Source organism: Arachis hypogaea, chromosome 14, assembly GCF_003086295.3.
Source record: "Arachis hypogaea cultivar Tifrunner chromosome 14, arahy.Tifrunner.gnm2.J5K5, whole genome shotgun sequence".
Classification (NCBI taxonomy): domain Eukaryota; kingdom Viridiplantae; phylum Streptophyta; class Magnoliopsida; order Fabales; family Fabaceae; genus Arachis; species Arachis hypogaea.
The window spans coordinates 963,061-981,477 of record NC_092049.1 but is presented as its reverse complement, the minus strand read 5'-3'; the positions used below and the strand labels follow the sequence as shown (position 1 = coordinate 981,477).

The window sequence follows — 18,417 nt, the reverse complement described above, 5'->3', positions numbered from 1 at the left end:
AGTGAAATTCTGATATTAACAAGTGAGTCACATCACATTATTTTATTAATAGGGCAGATCTCTGATAATAGTGAGACATTTTTAATACATTTTTAGATTGTTTTTTATAATATTTTTATCGATATCAACATTAAAAAATATGTGCCAACGAGTAATAGTTTAAATGGCATAGTCTCTCCCTACTCAATTAAAGAGGTTACGAGTTCGAGTCTCCTATCTTTAGTAAAAAAAAAAACATTAAAAAATACGTGCATGTTTTCGTTCTTTACCTATAAATAATTAAAAAAACATTAGAGCCGTCCGTTTCTTATTAGAGTGTAAAGCATATTTGTTAGCGCGATGAATCATTCTTTATTCATCCTCAATTACACAAAAGACGAAGGAATTCATTCTCCACAAATCCAAATCATATAAACTTCATCGGCAGCTGGATAAAGCGACAAAACGAGAATCATCCTACTTGCTTTTGTATTTGATCATCCCAAGCTACAACTATTATATATTCATAATGAATATTGACACAACAGTCAAATTCTTAGGTCAAAACTTGACATGTTTGCTAATTAAACAACCATCAGGACTAAGAAGTATAATGCCTTGAATTATACTCAAGGTCTCTTCTTAATTGTAGGTTTTAGTGGAACTAAGTTTTCTAAATTAAACAACCGCTGATAACTTGATGCAAATTGTTCTTCAATCCTGCACCAAGAAATATTGAGGGATCTTATGTTACATCGGAAATTATATCTGAGAAAGAATTGGATACCAAGATTGGTGCATGAAATTCAAAAAAATATTTAAATACTAAAGCCAAAAATTTCATCTAGTAGTAAAGAAGGCATTTTTATTTAGTGTTAATACAACTCATGAACATTAACATGCATAGTATATTTAAAATTCAAGTTAAAACGTTTTTCGCATAGTTATTTATCCTAAATTAAAAAAGTAAAAAAAAAATTGGAGAATAATAAAAAAAATAACTAATAACCGATCAATCTGAATTTTTTTATTACATTTTTTGTATTTTTTAATATAATTTTTAGATTTTTTTAATGTGTCTATTTATGGTTGATTATTATTGTTCCTCTCTAATAATTAATATATAATGGAAAAAAAATTCACATACAAAAATCAATAACCAATACATTTAGAATGCAATCATGCATTGTGGAAAAGTATAGGATACCAACATATTATCTGCCAACTTATTATCAACAATAATGAATTATTATATTTTAAATACATGTATAAAGAGACACATCTAAAAAATATATCTATAAAGATATTTCTATTAGACACGGTCATAAAAAATATTTTTATTAGACACATCTACAAAGACACTTCCATTAAACACAATTATAAACCAAAGTTGACAGAAGTTGGTAGAAATACTGTTAGTAACGTAGCGAGATTGTTGTTTTTATAGTAAAAATTTAGGTGCACTTAACTTAGTTGAAAATAGTTAGTTAAATGATAATTTAATCAAATTATTAAATTATTTAATAATTTTTAACTATTATGTAAATTTATCTGCAACTAAGATAGTGTTCAGCTTTCTTTTGAAACTAGAAAAAATGAAAAATCCAAAGTGATGAGGAAGAGATATTGAGAAAAGAAGTTGAAGAACCTTATTGTCATCATCGCCATCACAATCCTTTTTCTTCTTGAATTTCGTAGTACCACCGACTTTGCTGATGGGCAACTTCATTGCACCAAACGGCGTGTCAACATCAACATTTCCTTTTATGGTGTAGCCTGTTCCCCTTCCTCTAATCATATCCCAAACTGCAGATCCAAAATCCTTAGGCCTAAACGTGACTGGAATATCAATGAAGTTGATTCCACCTTTCTCAATCGTTGCGGATTTCGGTAGCTCCGCACCTCCAATGTTCACATCACCAAGCCACACCTCATATTCAAGCGCATTGACGTTGAGATCAAAGTCATTCTTATTCTCTATTTTCATGTGAAGAATAGCAACCGTCTCTTCAGTAGAGAATCTCTCGAACTGAATTTTCTCAACATTGACATCAGGCTTGTACGGAATTGGAATTTCTCCAGTTTTCTCCATAGGCAAGGTTAGCCTTCCCAAAATAGGAACATCAAAAATTAGGTCAACCATCACCCTATATGGAAGAATGCTTCCGGGTTGAATATCGTGATAAGTGTTTTTGATATCTGCATATGCCAAAGTGACAGGAACTTGTATGGTCTCTTCTCCATGTGAATGTATTGTACCTGCATCTGGTATCAATCCTGAAACTAATTTTCTCTCACCACTCTCGATCGAATAGTTTATGTCTATTAGAGGGATAGGCACTGGATTTGGGTTCTTTATCACCAAATCAAGAACAAGGTCTGCCTTGTCAACATTGATGGATGAAATGTGTACTGCGGCCACGTCAGCAGTTGGCTTCCCGAACCCAACTACCTCCTCGATCTTCTCCCCAACGTCATGAATGAAATCCTTCACCGCATGAAAAAATCCACTCTTTTCATCTTCTTGCTTTTCATCTTCTTTTTCATTTTCATCCTTCTCCACCATTTTTGGTTTATCTAAATAACAAAAGATAAATATGCCTTTGAGATTAATGCCGAGTATTTACTTTACATTACATGGGAATATTGAAAACTATTGAAACCGTTATTCCATCAATGGTCCAAATTTTGCAAAGTGACCAACGGTATGTGTTTAACAGTTAGAGTAGTTGTAATTGGTTATTAGAATGACTAGAATGACGGAGGCGTGATACGTTTATGGATGACAGCATCACTAAAATAAGGCAACAACAATCATGTTGTTTTTATCAAAATGAGTTTTCCCAAAAGATCTTTTAATACTGTGGTATCACAATGACAACTTTTATTATTGATAGTAGAAATTGTTTGTATGGTTTTTTTTTTAATGCTTTAGGGACTAATTTGTAGGCAAATTCAAAGTGTAGAGTGAAATTTGTCCAATTAAAAGGATTACAAGAAAAACGAAAAAGCATTAGTTATGGACGCCTTATACCTATTACAATGAAAATGTCAAAAATATTTTTTCATAAAGATGTTGTTTAAAAATGTAACTTATTTATTTAACTACACTTAATAAAAATATGACTTATTTATTTAACTACACTTTAATACTTTTATAATATATCAAAATTAAACTCTATAACTCATTAATCAATAGTTAAAATGAAATACCTTCACATAAAAATAATTATGGAGTTTTCATTAAAATATTCACCTTAGTTAAATACAATGAGTGACGATAGAGAAGGAGTAAAAAACGTTGTAATGCAGAGGATTCTAGATGAGAACAAAAAAGGCAACATTGGTCTAGGTGCATCACCTGCCTTTCTTACACTTGGAATGTTTTCCTCGCGAGCAAATACCACTTCGCTATTTTTCAATTTCCATTAAATTTAATTAGAGACAACCATAAAAAATGAATGGGGTAATGCTAGGTAGACAAAAAAAACAACCGAAACTTTTCTTATTTAGCATTCATTAATTGTGGCGATAATTAATGAATGTTAAATAAAGAAAGTTATGATAATTAATGAATGTTAAATAAAGAAAGTTATGCCTGTTTTTGCTAATATTTTTTTGTTACTAAACATTTTCCGAATGAAAAATGTATGTTGTATCACTTGTCTCTTCTTTATGACAAGGAAGAATGCGAAAGATCCCAAATATGAGTAAAAACGACAAAATTGATATAAATACATCATTTGCTTTCTCACTGCTCATTTTCTCTTCTTTTTTTTTCCTTTTATGTTTTTTCAGTCTTCTATTTCCCTCTCATTTTTCTCATTTCTCATTCTTTTATGCGTTTTGTTTTTCCTGTTCATCTGTCTTTTTTTTTTTCCCTTTATTTTTTTAGACTCAGAATTTTTAAACTTAAGTTAGGATTTGAGTTAAACATTTTACAAATTGCAAAATAGGATTTACCATATACAATATGATATTCTTATTTGGTTAAGGTTTTTAACACTAGTCTAATTAAATTAAACTATAATTATTTATTAGATTAAATATGAAGCAATCACATATTGCCACTTCAGGAAGGGTAAATTATCCTCTGTATATCAGGGGGTTCTGGAGTGTTTGCAATAAATAAAATCTAAAATCACTCATATGCGTATCTATAGACAATTAGACATGCAATAAGGAAAACTCTTACAGTAATTGGATCAATCAAATACAATCAATTAGCACACAACAAACAATGGGCGTGGCTCACACCAATCCCAAAGTGTAAGCTCAAATAGTTTGCTAACTATCACTCACAAAGGCAAACAAAAAAAATGCCCTGGTGTTGGTGAAAGAAAATGGTAGACCACAGGGTATGATATGAATGAATCCTAATCACAATAACGTTACAAACTTCACTTTTACACACTTGTAGTACAATGCAGAACTCAAATAATTACAACAACAATGATGACAAAGCCTTATCCCACTAAGTGGGAACTCAAATAATTACAGTTGAAAAAAATATATATATACTAGTCAAGGAGGTCGCATCATGTATCTAAAGGAGCTTTATGATCTGGTCCAGCAAGAACAATCTGCATTTTAGCCATTCATAATTCAGCAATGGAGACCAAGAGAAAAATGGAAGGTTGAAATATGCTCCAACCATAACAGCTATTTTCAGCAAAGATCTGCAGCTAATATTCAGAAAGACTTACATTACAGTCAAATGCAAACCTCCTTGCAAGCATGATAGCTGCATTCCTTTCTCGCTCTGATTCAAAAGCTAATACAAAAGAAAGCCCTTGCTTTGGCTGCCAAAATAGAGCCTGTGCAGCAGCATTCCCACCTCCTCGAACACCGCAAAGCTTAAGAACAAGAGCATTGAACATTATTTGATTACATTTTTGTTTATTCAAATGAGATGAGAAGGAAAATCTTAAGCTTGTTCTAAATAAAACCTCATAAATCATACACTGCTAGAAAAGAGTTGTGCTAAGAAAAGTTAGTCTTCATCATGCAATAAATACAAGGTTCCTTTCGGTGTTTAGAAAAAACTCGAGTCAGAATGATAGCGAGAAAACTATTTTGATGTTGTCACTCCATTTCATACACCTATGAACCATGATGCACATCGTTTAAAAATCAGAAATGACAAAACTAAGCCGTATAGAAAGAGAAACTTTGAGGTGGAAATTCATTAAATAATGTTCAGTTCTCTCTCTCATTCTCACATCCCCCCCCCCCCAAACAACCTCACTCTATCTCAAATACGAGTCTTCCTCTTTTCCAAGTTCCAACTGTCTCATCTCTCCCATCTTTACCGACTAATCTTTCTACTCGTCCCTAATTTCCGTATCTCTTGCCCCATAAACATTTCGATTTGAGCATCACCATCATAATTCAAACACCATTTTCTTATTGAAACCCCTTCCAATGCCATCTTACATCAATGTTCATCCCAACACCCTCAATGCAGAGTAAAGCATCTATGATTGTATTGAAGAGCAATAATGGTTTCTTACCTCTCCACAAATATTAATCTTTATGTTGGAATCAGTATGTCTGTGGTAGAGTTCCTGAATTTATTTTTTATAATTTACTAGATACTTATTAGGGCAACTATCTTTATAAATTTTCTTCTCATATAACGTGTATTTTATTTTTTATTGCATGTGTGGGATGAATTTGGAATTTGAGATTGTGCAGTATAATTTCCTTCTTGATAAGAATTTTCATGTATTATTGGTGTTTAGTTTCTTTTCTTAACTTAATGTTCTAGGGAGATCTATTGAACTTTGGTATTATATTCAAGTACTTAGGTGTGTTACCTTTTGGGTGTAGGAACGTATTTGCATTTCGTTTGTCCATGAGAAAAAATATTATAATAAGTGTTGGGAATAATATTCTTGAGCTTGAATTGTAATGAGAGGATCAACACATATACTTAGTTGTTAAAATGGAAATGAACATCATGGAACATGCATTCATCAATATAATTTTGATAAATTCATATCTTATAGCTTATCTAAACCTTATGCACTCTAAGATAGAATATTAGAATAAAGGTAAAATATTGGCAATGTACTAAATTATGTTGGTAACTATCCTAAAAATACTGGGACCTATAGTTGGGACATTCAAATCAACATTTACATTTCCATAACTTAAAATCTTAAACTTTTGTTAGTACCCTCATAGGTCTTGTGAATTGACTCATAATGTTTTTTCTTGTTAGTTATTTGAAATAATATAAATTTGGGATTTGAGAGAGAGAGAGAGAGAGAGAGAGAGAGAGAGAGAGAGAGTTGAACATTTTTTTTATGAAATTCCAGTTCATAACTTCTTTATCTTTCTATACTGTTAACTTTTGTCATTTTCTGTTTTCTATACGGTGTGCACTGTAGGTGTATGAAATGCAGTGGTTCACATAATTGCTCAATTTGGAATACCTGCATTGAGCTTGAATAGTATTCTTTGGCAATTGTTGTCTTTCCTTTACAGAGCTTCATCCTCATCTTTCCAACATGAAGCGCATGTATAGATTCAGTTGGTTGGTGTGAGCCATTCATCTGAGTTACAACGACCTGAAAAGTATTCAATACAACTACCATTATTGTCACGGAATCTGTCCAGAGAAAATTGAAATGTTAAAAAAATGCAACACACTGCACATAACTGCAGTTAAATAGCCTTAAAACTACCCACTCTCTTTTACCTAAAGATTAGAGGCAAAAGAATGAGTGATAAAACACTGATAAACTTAGTACATGGAAGCAGTGTCGCAACTTACTAGAATCTTGTATTGAAATTCAGATACTATGTCAAAGGATTTCTAGACTATTTGCTTAAGCATGCAATAATTCCAAAAAGGGTAACGTACCTTTGTTTTCCCAAAGACTGTCCATGTCTCAATTTTGTTCCAAACCATATTTTATCTTATTTGTCCTAAAGATTTCTAAACGTACTCAATGTTGTCCAGATGCAAAATCATAGGCCTGGTCTCAAACTTCGATGAAATGTCAAGGAACCACAGAACTTACAAGGATATGTTATCAGAACATGAATTAGCACCTCATTAAACTAAGAACTAGGAGGCTCCTATTGAAGAATTACTAACAAAAACGTGTTAACTAGTTGCAATATTACACCGCATATGATCCAAATTAAAGCAATTTGGCTACTGACCAAATCCCATTAAACACATTAGTGCTGTTTGTTTACTCATGCTAGAACTAGAATATGTATCAATATCACTCTACAGGCTTGTTTTATTTGGATTAGAATTAGCATCTGGGTAGTTCTTGTGTACAATATACTTAACCGAACTCAACTAAGTCAATGCATCCCCCGCTAGATTCTCACTCACCATCTCTCTTCTAACATATTAAAAGCACAAATCATAACCTTATATAACAATACAAATGGCAGCTCCCAACAACTCACATTGATGCTTGTATCTAAATTAGTTAAAAGGGTAAAGAAAAGAGTAAAGAATATAAGTTAAAAAGAATTGTAATGACATACATTGAATTCAGTATCATGTTTCCGCACAAGTGCCTCTACATAGGTTCCCAAACCAGCAGCTGAAAGACAATACAAAATAGTTTATGCTCAACTTGACGAGGCAAAGCAACACGTGTCGCATGTCTTTTACTTCAAGTTGAAAAAGCAGAAAGTTTGCCATTTAAAAGGAAGCCATAGAAGCCATTTCTGTTGATGAGTACTAAATGAAAATATCAAAGTTCAGATTGCAAACAAACCTGGATCTATTTGACCAGTAGTTGACAGAGTGATTTGAAGGCTTTCTGAAATAATATCAACTTGCAGTATGCGTCCAACATCTAAAGGTTCAGGGGCATAAACTGACTTTGTAGCTCCTGAGAATGAGAAAGTTGTATCATTTATGCAAGTATCCAAATGATAAATCTACCAAATATAATGTTTAATAACAATCACCATTTCCAACACAATGCGCATCTTAAATGGTAGCGCAAAGAATAATGAGTAATAGGAATGACAAGCAAATCAATGTTACTTTAAAAATTAGCTGTAAATAGACATGCAATCAATGTGCACATCTACACTTCAAAACCAAACTTGATAGCCCTTAAGAATTTTTCTTGGAAAATCAGAATTATTAATATTAACAAGGTTAAATTACTTTGTTAGTCCCTATAGTTTTTCCAAATTTATAATTAGGTCCCTACATTTTAAAAGTTTTCAATTGGGTCCTTACACTAGTTTTAAATTTGGAATTAGATCCTTTTTAACAGTAAACGCTACAAAAATGCTTTCATCCATCTCACACCACTAGCGAATGTCTCAACATATTTCTCTTAAGTTATACATTTTTGGAACTATAAAGATGTGATTACACATTTAAAACTCATAGAGAACCAATAAAAACTTTGAAAGTGTAGGGACTTAATTACAAATATAGTGAAACTATAAGGACTAACAAAATAATTTAACCTATTAACAAATAGCAGTTGTTCTCTCAATAGAAGGTTCCATCAAAAGGCGTTCTCCTTATGGAGGTCACTAATCTTCTTTATCTAACAAGGGCAAACCAGAAGTAGAAAAATGTGCCAGTCACAAGTCTACTAAATTGAAGAGAGAAAAAAATAAATGAAAAAATAAAATTGAATGGAACAAAAGATGTCATGAAGTGCAAAACTTTTGGAAGATGTACCTGAAATAAGTTCCTTTTTGGCACCATCCGGTGATACACGATACCACTGAAATGAACATTTTGAAAGTTCGAGGGCATTATCAGAGCAAGGTTCAATTTGTAAATATGAACCAAGTGTTTCAGTTCCTTCTAACTCGTATAAATGGGAAGCTTTTTCCTCCCCTTTCTTCATCCTTGACAACTGAAAAATATAGTGGATGACAATCAGTGGAAACTTTCAATGAACAATGCTAGATTGCTATATTATCAAATAAGGACAATTCAACTCAGTTGGTAAGAAGAGAAAAAAAAAAGGAAAGGAAAGAAAAGAAAAGAATAATGCATTGACATTAGGCAAAAAAGGGTAACCACGTAAAGTCTCTCCATCATAGTCTCAGACTCGGGGAATATGGAAAACTCTTACATTTATGTTTACTTGCACTTCACTCGTTGTTTTGCCTATGATTCGGATTAAGTATGAGGATTTGAGAGCATGATAGTCTAGACTCTAGATACAAGCAGTGCCATATTCTCAGCTATGTTTTAGAGAATGACAAGGAATTAATAGCAACTAAATGAAATACAAAAAAAATAAATAAATAAACAAAAATGAAAAATGGAAAATTTGTTCCCTTATAGGTGCAGCTCACACCAGAATAATGACATGTCATCTCCAAACTAAACAAGATAGAATTCATTTATAAGCTGAAATTTTGTTAGACGACAGTTTCTCTATTGCCCAACAAAAACCCCTACAAGGAAACCACATTCAACGAGCACAATTGAAATTACCAAAGAAACAACTATTTGGCAAATCAAAAAAGAAACAAGTAAACAACTACTCAAATCACAGCCTTTTCAAAATGACATTTGGTGACAATTGACAAGCATACCTCCCTGTGAAGTCGAAGATAGTGTCTAGACTTCTCTGAGAGTTGGGCCCTCAATGCTCGAAGCTCATGTTCCATAGACATGACCTAAAGTTGATTCAGCAAACAATAAATTACTTTCCTTACTAAAAAAAGAAATAAATAAAATAAGATAAAGTAAAAATATTATCAAAACGAATCTACAGAGTAATGGGAAACAAGCCATTTCAACACAGGAGAACAACATCAATCATTCAACCACTAATAGGAAAACTCCAGCCATTAATCATAATATATTCCCAGTTACCCACAAGGTCACAACTAGTTCTTGATGCTCTCTCTGCCTCTATAGAGTTAATATTTGTATGGATTACAACACTTAGTATTAAGAACCCAGGTTTATGCAAATACACAGAAGCACATTAAGCAAGAAAGAACACATGAAAATTATGCTGTCAATGAGTAGAGAACATAAACAAAGTTAAGGGCAGGGACAAGGAACTACAACAAAAATGGAAGAATTTCAAATAATTGATCCAATTGATCTATAACATAGATGAAATACGGTAAAGTAAATATATACCTTGCTTGGTTGATGCAGCATTTTGATTCTTCGGGCTTCTTGAACTTCTTTCATCAATTCTTCCAGGTCCTAAAGTTCCCATAAAACCAATTTTTGTTAAAATACAACTTAATTCTTATAAATTTGTGGTGATGCTGTCCTCTTCCTGAAAAGAATCTTGTTGCTTTTATTGTTGTTTCTACAAATTAACGTCTACGGCATCCATTAATTTGATATTTATAGTCTTTCTTAGCAAATGAGTAAAGAACAACTAGGGAAGCAAACAAAATGAAACAATCTTGAACAGAACTTAATATAATCCAACCCAATAGCAAATTTTGGACAAAGATGACCCTTTCAAGTCTCAACTGAGTAAACTAAACAAACACAAAAAGCAGCAAACTCCCACGAATTTCTTGTATCCTTATTTTTCTTTCAGAACTTTTGAATGATCCAAGTTGAATTCCTTAGTCCTATATATTAAGTGAAAGGTCACATCAAAGATTCATCCAGGATAACAAAGTTATGAATGAGAGTAGCTTGCCTGCAATATTGACATAACAGACCACTGTTCCAATTTTGTGCAGCACATATCATGACCAATACTGACAGTATTAATTGGTTCTGTTATCCACTCACTGGATTTCAACTTAGATTAAGCTTTACATTTCCAAATGTACTAGTTACGAAGAAACTTCTCCATGCTAGGAGAAACCACAAAACACTGAAAGGAGGACTTAAAAAATAAATAAATAGATAATAAAGATCTAGAAGAATAAATAACTCTATTGGGATTTGGAAGGTAGTTAGAGTAACCAAGCAAAAGTAAAAGGGACTGAATCTCACTACTTCCCCTTTCATTAAAGTGCTTTCTACAGTGAAAATCCTTAAAAAGACTAGAACCCAGAATAAAGAAATAAATTTTGTGGTGCATTATGTACAAACAAGAAACAGTACAGACAAGGGAATATTCCAGATAAACAGATGATATTAGACGAGAACCATCAAAGAAGCAAGTGGTCTAAGAACCATACAGCTGACTAATAAATTTCCGGAAAGGGTGATTGAATATTCATAAAAGCCTAATTTAACTAGTTTCCAGTATCCAACATTAAGCTACTTCAAAACAAGTTGACGAAATCAAACAAGAAGTTTCGTTTTACTCTTAAATTTTATAAATTGATTAGATTTAGAACAAATGTACTGAAAGAAAATAAGTGAAATTATTGTCATCTATTTATTGATGGGACAGAAGGATAGATTCAAATCCCTCAATTTTAGAATTCACAAGTGCTACACATGACAAGTAAATACCACAAACCTGCTTCCCTGTAGCTCGAGACATCCTCTCATGATCCTGAAGTGCCTCCTCGACCCTCTGAACTGCTGCTCTGGCATTATCTATTTCAGAACGAGCAAAAGCCCTTTCCTCATCAACGAGTTTCTTAGCATCTTCAGAAGCCTGGAAATGAATCTAATCGCTCAACATCCAAAAACAAATTTCTTTATGCAGCCAAGATAGAAGACTAAACTGAGGCAAATCCATTTCATGGTAACTAATATTTCAATGACAAGAAAAGCTGCGAAAAAAGAAAAAACTGTATATGTGTAACATGCTAAAATAATAAAAGAGAAAACGAGTGGTTCTACAAGATAAACTTTCCTAACAAAAGCAATTCTTATTGTACAAAAAGTTATAAATAGTTTCTGAAACAGAATCATAGACAAACCATCAAAACTTAGAAGGTAATTTTCCGTTCATTTCATAATTAAGTATGCATTATACTTTGATTAAATAATGATCCTAGAGCCAACTAGAAAATGTTGCAACACAAAACATTTTGATAACTTTGTCTCCGTGTATATGCATAGTGTATGTAATAGTTACGAATTTTCTGTGTATATTGTTGATGTTTTCAATTTTCAAATACTCTCTCATACCATTCCTGTTTTTCCTCAGAATCAAAGAATATTATGCTGTTCATTTTATAGAATTACCCAATTTACACAGTACATTCATTGGCTTCAGCTTAGGTGGAGTGCTTTCAACTAACAAGGACATCAATGTAGTCAAATTTTACGGGGAAAGCATAGTTTTTGTCATCCCTTTGGTGTGCGGAAGACATTCTTTTCAAGAAATTCCCTTGTTGGACTTGGAGTGGCACTGGACTGTTCTTCAGGAAATAATATCTTCATTCAGTTTTGTTTTGCTGTAGAGTTCAGGTGCGATATAATATTTTCTTTCTTTATACGCCTTGGTCCTATTGTCCTATTTCTAATCAAAGTTCTACTTCCGTAACCAAAAAGGGGTTAAAGTTAATAGTTAACATCACCTGCTTAAGAAAATTTGTTAGCTTCTTCACTTCAGCCTTCTCTTGTATTAGTTCCCCTTCTCTTTGAGTCAACTGAACTGCTAGAGCTTCAACCTACATAGTAAACTGAATAAGTTAGTGTTCTTAAAAGATAGCACGAATAAACTGGTGCAAGAATAAGTATTCTATAAAAAGAAACAGAATACCCTAATAGCAACAAAAACCTATCTGATCACCAGATGCATATGGTTACAACATTACTCCGTGTCTACTAGCCACACCCAAAAAATAGCAATTTAAGACCCCACAGTGGTTTAAGTATCATCAACTCTAGAATAACTGGGCTAACCAAATGCAAGGTGAAATTTCAAATAATCTAGTCAACGTATTTGATGACACCAAGAAATGTAACAAAAAGTTTGTGCCTTATGTGCTGTCTCCACCAAAATCCTATCAATATATTTATTTTAAGGCTAAATTTATCATACAAAATCCATCAATTTAAAGGAAACTCAATGAAGGGGAGCCTTGGAGCAATGGTTGAGTTGTCTCCATGTGACTGTGTCGTGAAATCAGCCACTAATGCAATTATTAGATTAGGCTGCATACATTACATCTTTTGGGTGCAACCCTTCCCCAGACCCTGTGGTAATGTCGGATGCTTGTGCACCGAACTACCCTTTTCAAAGGGAACTAAATGTCCTAGAGATAATTGAAACCCGTACATGTTCGAATAAAAACAATAAACTCTAGCAGATACTAGCAAGAAAATGCATGCATCCTATCCGGAATCCAAAACCAAAAGCCCAGTTTCCTGCCGCTGAGGATATAAATGATAGCTAAAAAATTTACAGGCTGAATTCTTTAGCCAGCATCCACTAGCTATTAACCCATAAGTGCCTTTCCCTCTACAAATCAGTTGTGACACAGTCATTGTTGATTGGCGATGGTCTTGAATGTTGGCCATTTATCCTTACATGCAAATTGCGGAGATTACAGGGTACCTATGGCAGGTACAATGCTGAACAATCAGCTCTCCTAGACATATGAATATACTCATTTTCAATTATTTCCACAAAACTACTTTCATGAGGATGTAAGAAGGATCATGCATGATGAACAAGACTTTATATTGATAGTGTCAACATATATAAATCCTCCAACATGTAACATAACAAATATTATAAAATTATAATCTATTTATTAGGTATATATAAGTAGATATCCTTTCTTTCAATAAAAATAAACTAACCATAGAAATTGCTTCCTCTACATCTTCTTTGTTTCTTCCTGCAACTCGCCCTTTTAAGGATTCAAGTGCATCTCTAAGCTTTTTCAAAAGAACATGCTTCTCCAAGGATGCTGCTTCCCTCAGTCTAGCCTGTGTTTCATCATCAGAGGCCACGCTCAGGAGAAATAAGGCATGCACTTCTTAGGAAAAATCACTGATTATCTCGACAGGAAACATTTGAAAAAACAAACTACATAATAAATCTCATGTTGAGAAAGCCTTCAACAGTAAGCACTATGTTGAATCAGAAAATATATATATATATATAAAGGTCGACCTCTTCAGATAGTTTAGCAGCAGCTGCCAAACCCTTCTCAAATTTATTAGCAAGGTCACGAACTGACAGACGCTTCTGTTGTTCCAACAGCAGTGCAGTCTCACGTGCAACAACCTCCTTCATAGATAATACTTTCGGGTCATCCTTTGTCTCCATGATTTGATTGTTAGCTCCAAGTTTGTAATTAGGAAATCGAAGAGAAGCAAATATCACGTCAGCTGAAACTGCCGGCACTGCATCTTTATACATGGTATCCCCGAAATCACGGGTCACCCTTGTCATCTCCACGAGCAATCAACTCTGCCAATGGCAGCAAAGAAAGCTTTAGCATAAATAATTGAGAAGATTCTAGTTCCGTAAACAGCTCAATGAATTTAAACAAAATATCCATAGAAAAGGGACAAAGGGGCAAAGCAATCACTCTCAGACATGCAAAAAATAGTAGAAAATAACAAATTAAAGAACATAAAGCCAAATCAGGAATTTAATTAATTGAGATTGATACTACTGGCCAAAACTGCACATTGGCCATCAAGCTTATTAAGAATCAAAGAGAAAACTGAGAGATTTTCAACAATGAAACAACACAAACCCTAACTATTCTCGTTACTTTTTTGTTTGGGTTCCTTTCTGCAATAAAATTGAAGCAATGAGAGAAAAGCTAACGAAAAAATATAAACAGAAATGAAAAACTTACAGATCACAAGAGGACAAATAATGAGAAGTTAAGCTTGGGATTCTTGGATCAGATGCGAAGCGGTTGTTGCATATATATTGAGAGAGAGAGAGAGAGAGAGAGAGATGATAGCTTTGCTTTTTAGAAAGGAAGGAAATAGAGGCCCTTCAGTCGCCTACTCAAACTCAAAGTGTTAACGTTTTGAGTTGTACTTTTGAAATTTGATGGATAGATGGATACTGTGTCATGCGTTACCTCAAAACTCTTTGGCGGGTCCCAAGCTTCAGCTCCTTCCTCTTTAGTTTACTTCTCTGTTCGCTACTTCACTTCACACTTTTTCCCACCTTTTTTTTATGTTTAGCCTTTTTTTTTTAAATTAAGGATTATTATCAAAGTTTTGAGACCATCTCCACACGACTCAACTCTTTTTGTTTATGGTTCACTTGCTATAAAAAATAATTTTACATCAATTTTTGCATCATAAAAAATAAGAAGGCTGCTACACATATAAGTCTTTTTGACAATTAAGTTTAATTATGTTGACCCAAGCTCAGCAAAAACTAACTTCACAATTCACATCAAGGAGCGTATAAACACGCGCTCGCTCAACAGTTTAATAGCGCAAACGGGATTATGAAAAACGCTTCTTCTTCTTTCTTGATCAAAACCGCAACCCTGAAAATTTAAACAACACTCGAAATCTCTAAAAAAAACTGTCAAAATTGTCGCGAAAACTCAAGAAAATCTACAAGCGAAGTTCAAAATCTCCACCAAAAAATACAGAAACAAAAGAAAAAAGATTATTGAAGGTATTGTTTACTAATCATCCAGTTTTTTCACTTTTCTCTTTCTGATTTTGATCGCGAAACATTAGATAGTCATATTTTTGTTTATTTAGTATATTCATTATGTGTTTGAGGGATTTAAATGTGTTTTTGTGCATATTACTGTTCAATCGGTGATACATTTCTTACGTACTGTTTCTCGTATAATTTAACCTATATTTTCATGTGTTTAAGGGAATTGAATGTGTTTTTGTGCATGTTTGTATATTTCAAATTGAGTTTGTCCATAGTAATCAAAAATAACTTTCGGTGTATTTTGTTTAAATTCGAGTGTAAATGGTCTTATTCTCCAATTCTTGCTATAACTAGAAACTTTCGGTGTATTTCATGTGAATGTGGGTTTAATTGGTGCTGTTCTCCAATTCTTGATCATTCTAATGTTCTGGTTTAGTATTTTGTCTCGCAGATTGTTATGAGATTAATCTGGACAGATGATGAGTGAGATTTATCTTTTAAGTTGGTAGCCATGGAACCAAGTGTGCGATCAGATTTAATAGTGCTCCTGGGTTTGGTTCTTCATTCTCAGATGGGCCATTTTTTTCTGCATTTTGTTGGGCCTAGTTTGGATTTTCATTTAAATTATTTGCAACTCACATTTTTTTTTTAAAATGCATTTTTTCTGAAAATTTGGTGTGATACAAGTTCATTTGGTTACAGTTGTAAAATTAACTTTTTCAATTTTTTTTACCTTCTTCAAGCTAAGATCTTTGTACTACTTTAGGTCTATATTAATGCTTCCACATATGCACCGGTTCACACACATCTCTCAACTCATACTCCCCACTCTTCACATTCTACAACTGACTAGTGGTCTATAAGTATGGGTCGCAAGAAAAGGGCTGTTCGTAGAGGCACTCACAGTGGTGCTCAATCTTCCCGTTCTGCTCCTTCCCCTATCATTTTCATCAACTCCCACTCCTCCCCTTCTCCGAATGACTCTCTTCCATATCCTCCACCACACACTGACATTGAAGAAATGGCTCGCACCAAAATCATTGCTCGCCGCCCTGGTTTGGCTCCTAGGCAAACTTCATCTCAGCTAAGTTCCTCTAGCGGCAAACGCCCTATTAGCGAGGAAGAATAAGAGCTTCCTTCCTCTCCTACTCGTCCTAATCGCAGTACAGTCATTGACTTTCGTCTTCGTTCTATTTCTGAACCAAAGCTTTCAAATCCTATTGCCTATAAATTCTTTTACGCTGATTTTCCAAAAGTCTCATATGATTCCCGTTGCTACAACTCCTTCATGAATCACATGTTTTTCTGCAAGGATATCATTGAGTGTCCTATTTGCCCTTCCAAACTCGTCAATCTTGACGATCTTTGTCAAAAAGGTCTGGACTTTGTGTCTATGTTCGATTTTCAAGGATGGATTCCCATCCTCTCCATTCGTGAAAAGGTTTACCCTGATCTTGTGAGGCAGTTCTATAGTAACATGTCTTACAAAGAAGAGAGGATTGCTTCGTTCGTTAAGGGTCGTACCATCATTCTAGACAAATATCATTTCAGCAAAGTCCTAGATTACCAGGAACGCGGAATCAATGTGTTCATCTCTGGTAAGTGGGATGAGTCTCTAAACGTGTCATATTTTGAAGCCCTAGGAACAGTCTGTGTCAATATTCCACTTCTTGAAGGTACTACTCCCACTCACAAGTTCTTTGGTCCAGTCCGTGCCCAGTTGCACAAGATTGTGAATCACATCATCGTGCCTCAAAGTGACTCTTTTCAGCGAGTTTTCTTCTGTGATATACTGGTTATATTTGCTCTTCTTTCAAAAATTTCAATTTCTTTTGCTTATCTTTTGTTAAGACACATGCATGAATGTGTTCGTTCAAAAAATGCTTTACCTTATTCCATGCTACTCACTAAAATTCTTCAATATTATAATGTTGATTTTGTGACTAAAATCTCTCGAGAATTTAATTCTTACATAAAAGGGGATGATGTAGTAAAAAGAACAGCAAACAAGCATCGAAGCACTGATGAGGAGGCTGACGATCCTGAACACAGCAATGTCCCATTGATTCCAAAATCAAACTCTACCAAAATCAGGATTTTGACTGGTATCATGAAGGATGTGCTTCAAGAATTTGTTAATCTCACTAATCTTCTCATCAATTTTGGGACTGAAAGAAAAAGGGCTGAAAGCATGGAAGAGACAGCACTTAAGAAGACCAAAGGGCACATTCGCATTCTCATAAACTATGTCGAAGAGATTGAGGCTGGTTGCACCAGTACTGATAATGAGGAAGATGATGCCTCAGATGAGTCCAACTCTGATGCCTAGATTATCTCATCTCTGATCTAGCAAATTTCACAAATTTTGTTTAAAGACTCTTTAGGATTTTATTCATTTTGCTTATGTTGGATGACTGTATATACCTCAAGACTTATAACTGCTACTTGTGACTGCTTCTATTATGCCTCTAACTAATTGTTTTTGCAGGTTCTTTCTTTTCCACCTTAATGACAAAAGGGGGTGAAAAGAAGAGCAAAGAGGCTTAGATTTTTTGAGATGTTCTGATCTATTTCATATGATATGTTATCTGCCATCCTTTGCATGATGTGTTCATTGTTTTGACATCTTTTGCTTATATGTTCTTGTTCATACCCTGGCCCAATAAATAGGGCCCAGGATCCAAGCAAAGAAGCCCAACCCAAAGGGTTGGCTCTCCCCCTGTACCAGCCTTCATCCCAAGAAGTCGGTACTGAACACGACCTGCTCCAAAGAAGTCGGATACGAGGGTTAGCTGGCAGATAACACTCATTCGAATGAATAACTGCCCCTAGAAACTCTCTAACCACTTCATAGAGCCATATCTTAACCTCCCTAAGATATGGGAACGGTTATCCACCTAAAAAGGTGGCACTACTTCAGCGGTGGTTATTGGTTCACCACTATAAATACACTGACACCATTCAGGTATCTCTAAGTTCCAATACTCTC

General features: G+C 34.0%; 2 protein-coding genes across 2 annotated transcripts; both read right to left on the bottom strand.

Moving 5' to 3' along the window:
• Nucleotides 1-327: 327 nt before the first annotated feature.
• On the bottom strand, nt 328-2,795 carry LOC112740222 (desiccation-related protein At2g46140-like). The gene is made up of 2 exons (XM_025789004.3): nt 1,628-2,795; nt 328-699 (listed from the first exon to the last, which is right to left on the bottom strand). Exons 1-2 carry the CDS (start codon nt 2,543-2,545, stop codon nt 694-696), a joined length of 924 nt encoding a protein of 307 aa, XP_025644789.3. The 5' UTR covers nt 2,546-2,795; the 3' UTR covers nt 328-693.
• A 1,358-nt stretch (nt 2,796-4,153) lies between these two features.
• LOC112740829 (stomatal closure-related actin-binding protein 1) lies at nt 4,154-15,033 on the bottom strand. Its single transcript, XM_025789476.3, has 13 exons — nt 14,650-15,033; nt 13,953-14,252; nt 13,637-13,765; nt 12,406-12,498; nt 11,394-11,534; nt 10,094-10,162; nt 9,535-9,618; nt 8,663-8,843; nt 7,731-7,847; nt 7,495-7,553; nt 6,420-6,554; nt 4,686-4,835; nt 4,154-4,562 (listed from the first exon to the last, which is right to left on the bottom strand). The coding sequence occupies exons 2-13, from the start codon at nt 14,232-14,234 to the stop codon at nt 4,518-4,520; spliced, it is 1,485 nt and encodes a 494-aa protein (XP_025645261.1). The 5' UTR covers nt 14,235-14,252; nt 14,650-15,033; the 3' UTR covers nt 4,154-4,517.
• Nucleotides 15,034-18,417: the final 3,384 nt, after the last annotated feature.

Bases quoted from the DNA above. Each gene is read 5' to 3' on its own strand.
- LOC112740222 (XM_025789004.3), bottom strand. From the start codon at position 2,545: ATGGTGGAGAAGGATGAAAATGAAAAAGAAGATGAAAAGCAAGAAGAT.
- LOC112740829 (XM_025789476.3), bottom strand. From the start codon at position 14,234: ATGACAAGGGTGACCCGTGATTTCGGGGATACCATGTATAAAGATGCA. The intron at 13,766-13,952 runs GTCGACCTTTAT...GATGAAACACAG, and splicing joins CTGCTAAACTATCTGAAGAG to GCTAGACTGAGGGAAGCAGC. The intron at 8,844-9,534 runs GTATGCTTGTCA...TATATTTTTCAG, and splicing joins ATCTTCGACTTCACAGGGAG to TTGTCAAGGATGAAGAAAGG.